Source organism: Hylaeus volcanicus, chromosome 4 (genome assembly GCF_026283585.1).
Source record: "Hylaeus volcanicus isolate JK05 chromosome 4, UHH_iyHylVolc1.0_haploid, whole genome shotgun sequence".
Taxonomy (NCBI): domain Eukaryota; kingdom Metazoa; phylum Arthropoda; class Insecta; order Hymenoptera; family Colletidae; genus Hylaeus; species Hylaeus volcanicus.
The window spans coordinates 5,791,898-5,796,132 of NC_071979.1; the positions used below are offsets into that span (position 1 = coordinate 5,791,898).

Genomic DNA, 4,235 nt, shown 5'->3' on the forward strand with positions numbered 1-4,235 from the left:
GGTAGTTTTTAGTTTTCTTTGCTGTTTAGAAGGAAATACTGTCTGAGTAGGTTTGCGGTAATTTGTGGTGGGGACGGCAACATTGAATACCGTTAATGTACATACTGTCTGAGTAGGTTTGGAATAGTTTTTTTTTGGAGGCAGCAATATTGGCTACCGTTGATGTACATACTGTCTGAGTAGGTTTAAAGTAGTTTTGGGGAGGGGAGTGGCAATATTGAATGCTGTTAGTGTATAAAACTGACGTTCCTCCAATGGTACCATAATATTCTATGTAATCTCTCATTGAAATCTTCAGATATAAACATATTACGTCAACAGTAAAGTTGGGCGAATTGTATTCATTGGAGTGACTGAGTACAGTAAAGGTTCTTCTATTAGAACATAATAGATGATCTCACCAGCTCCTTTCGCGTGCACCACACGCTCTGGAATTCTTTCTCTAACAAAGTGCGACATTTCGTCGAGAAAGACATGATCTTGGAGCAACACTGGACCCCGTGGTCCCGCGGTCAAGCTGGACAGCTTGTTAGCAATCGGTGTTCCATTTCCGGTTAGGAGCACCGTTTCCTCCTGTAAAAACAATGGTACAGATTTCTGTTATTCGAGTTCGATGTAAATTGAAATGTAAATCTTATCTTTAAGAGGGACAGCTATTTTATAACTATATTCGATACTTTCTTTTTAAACGAGTGATTTAATGGAAGATTATAATCGAAAATTTATTTGTATTTCTAAGCAAGGAGCTACGGTTTTGTCTCAGTTTCTGAAATCACCTTGTATTTTTGATGGAGAACCAAGTAAGAATAATTTCTGTAAATTTCAATAAGAAAATACATGATCTATGTACGATATTTTATCTAATAGATGAAACGGTTTGTTGATCTAGTAAATAAGTAAAGATCTACCTGAGGGTAGGCCCAGCTCTGCATACTTGTAGCAAATTATTAATTTTAGATTGTCACACTTTCAAATTGTATATCGGTTAAATTTAAAAAACTCAACAAATAGAAATCTCTGCTGGTCCCTATCTACATAGAGGTTTGAACAGAAATAGATAGTGTCTAACTGGTTTGCACAATTTATTCCATCGATTGCATGATATTCCTCTTCGAGAAGTAAGAGGAACTCCTGAAATTTTCGATGAGGAAATATGACATGATTCATGATATTCTATGCAATAGAAGGAGTAGATGGTTTGTTGGTCTCACTCCTGCATGTTAGTAGTAAACAGTTGCACAAGCGTTAGTAATGTTGTCAGGTATGTATACAAATGTGAAAAAAACAATATCGACGTTGCTCCCATAAATCTAACGCAACGAGCGGTTGCCAATCAATATATCAATACTTCCTACGTCGTGTAAAGAATAATTATATCGATATTGAGTAAACGGTCGATGCATACGATCACGTTGAAGAAAGATAAACACTGTCACCTGCAACGTGAAGCTTATCCTGAATAATGACTTCGCGTAATCTTTCTACCGTTTAACATTTCGTAATCGTTGTAATAGTCATCGCATAGAATGGACGTTACAATTAAAGCGACTAAGAATTTTCCTAGCTAGAGATATGTGAGGATAACTCGATGATTTAATACGTGATGATTGGACGTTCTCCGAAGCCTCGGTTAACGCTGTTCCGTTTAGTGAAACCATCAAAGAAAATATTTTTAAATTACACTTATTGAATTCTTGTTCCAAAAAGTTATATAGTCTGTTACGAGATAATGACCAAATTTTTTTGATTTAACAAAGAAACACGAGAATGAAAATAGAAAATAATGAAACCTCATTTTTCTTGTTGAGATAAAGAAACTTCATTTTAACTATTTATATAACCTAATTGATCTCAGCATTCTAAATAGCAATATTTTTATAAACTATATTCTTATATTTTTATTTTTATAGATTACATTTGAAAACTCTTCATTTCAAATTGAACGAAACTATTCGAGATTAAATAACGAGGTCATTGTATTGGAGAAATGAAAGAATTTCTTATAAACGAGGATATACAAAGGATGCTCAGTCAAACAGAATTATCCGATATATCACCTTGAAACGAAATGGTCGACGTAGAGTGGAACTATTCTCACATGCAACGAGTTTCACCGCGTACTTCTACCTATAGCGATTCCCCTTACTTACAATTAGTTTCGCAACCTCGGATTATCTAATTCCAGCTTCGACTATGGAATAGTATTCGTACTACACAAAATGCAGCCTCTTCGTGATTCCTATGGCAGTGTTATAGTGATTCACGTATCTACACCATAGAGGGAATATTTATAATTTTTTTAGAAACAAATAGAAAATTTCCTGGTAATAAGTTTTCTAATCTTAAATTGCGGAAGACCACTCTACCTCAGAACTAGGTTATCCAAAATATAAAAATCAAGCATTTCTGAATAATACATTAAATTATCTAAGTGTTATCAAATGATGCAATGAAAAGTACTCAACTGTGATATCATACCAGAGATAGAGACAATTTTATTCTTATAATAGATGTCGAATATAAACATCCTATAACTTGTCTACAATCACTTATTGAGATAAGTTTTTATCTTCATAAAAGTATTGAATTTAAATTATATTTTTAGTTAAAGACCTAATTCTTGCGTTTGTTTAACTCTAAACAAAAATATATTTAATTCCTTCCCGATTTCATTTTATTTTACAATTTTATTAAATAATTCATCAAAGGCTGTTTATCTTTTATTTCTCATTTAAAATTTCTATCTAGATAAGAATTTTGCCCAGTCCTTTACCATTAAAATTGCAAACTACGCGCAGAAGCGAACAGATGACATTTGAAAATCCTTTCGCAAACAAGTGAGAATACTATAGTATAGCAATCATGTATCGATACACTGTGTATAATGAACACAGGAGGCCAGATTCGTTTCATTGTCCACGTAACCCAGCAAGCATAGTTCACACGCAATCATCTTGACTGGATTTATCAAGGTTCTACCGTAACTGCGAAGTTTCGTTCAAGTTGAAACTTCTTCTCACAATAATCTCCTTGGGAATATTCCCATTTTTCTAACAATTAAACACGAATATATATTAATAATATAAATAGACATTATTTAATCAATATTATCGTATGCCAAATATTGTCATTCTGTTCATATATATTAATAATATAGTTTGGTTTAGTATCAAAGTAAATTTATTGACAAACTAAACGTCTAACTTTGTGATATATACAGTTAACGTGCTCTGTTGTACGAGTGCGGAAAAATTAAAAGTTACATGGCTTTTCCTTTATAAAGAAATGATAAATTTACTTTAGAAGGACACAAAATTAATTTCTACACCTAATATTTGATAATAAAATTTATTTATGGGAAATTGTGTTTTATATTCCTCTGTTACAAATTTCCTATTTTCCTATGTTTTATTGCTACAAATAACCCAACAAATAAATGTGAGTTTATAATTCCTCGAAACCCAATGAATGATGACTTCTCGATAATTTAGGCGAGCAAGCTAAGCTACGTCGAAATAGTTCACATTTCAACATCATCTGCGTAGAACGCCATCAATTTTCCCAAGCAACTATGTATGCAAAATTTCAGGGTGCAAATGGGTCGTCGGTCGATTTTCGCTCGTCGGAGGCGACTCTTATCAAACGTCTATCTCTCGACGTCCATGTCGTGTGACCATCGAGCGAACGTCGATATTTAAAATTTTGCGATGCCACGCGATCGGTTTTTATTTATTCTTCGTTTTTTTTTTTTTATCGCGTGCAACCGTGACACACTTCGAGATCTCGATGCAGCAATTATCGTCGTTCATCGCTGGCTCTACGGGGCACCTAAACGGCAATTTGTGGTTTGCGTATCGGCGCCGATTCCACCGGGCTGCGGCACAATTTCTCCTATTCCGCGGAGGGTTGCGGGACCCTGATCAATCATGTCCCGTTGAATTATTTGTTCGCGATTAATAAATACGACGTGATCCAGTGGGTCGAGTATGCAGGCGTTTGGGTAAAAAATTCATGACTTCCGAACTAATCGATAGACAGCGGATTTTTATGCACTTGTAGAAAGTTTGAAAGAAGCGAGGGTAGAGGCGAAAGGTTGGAGGAATGGATAGAGAGGAAAGAAAGAGGAAGAAAAGAGAAAGGAGAAGAGGGATGTGGCGACTAGGAGAGCGAAAATAAAGGGACGGAGATGTGGAAGAGGGTTGATGTGGAGGATGAAGTGAAAAGGGCGAGGGTAG

General features: G+C 35.0%; 1 protein-coding gene across 1 annotated transcript in view; it reads right to left on the reverse strand.

Moving 5' to 3' along the window:
- The window catches only part of LOC128875988 (catalase), a 14,918-nt gene that overhangs the window by 5,431 nt on the left and 5,252 nt on the right, over positions 1 to 4,235 (reverse strand). The window contains exon 2 of the mRNA XM_054122065.1: positions 402 to 573. Coding sequence (XP_053978040.1) covers positions 402 to 573 — 172 coding nt within the window. The remainder of the gene's footprint in view (positions 1 to 401; positions 574 to 4,235) is intronic.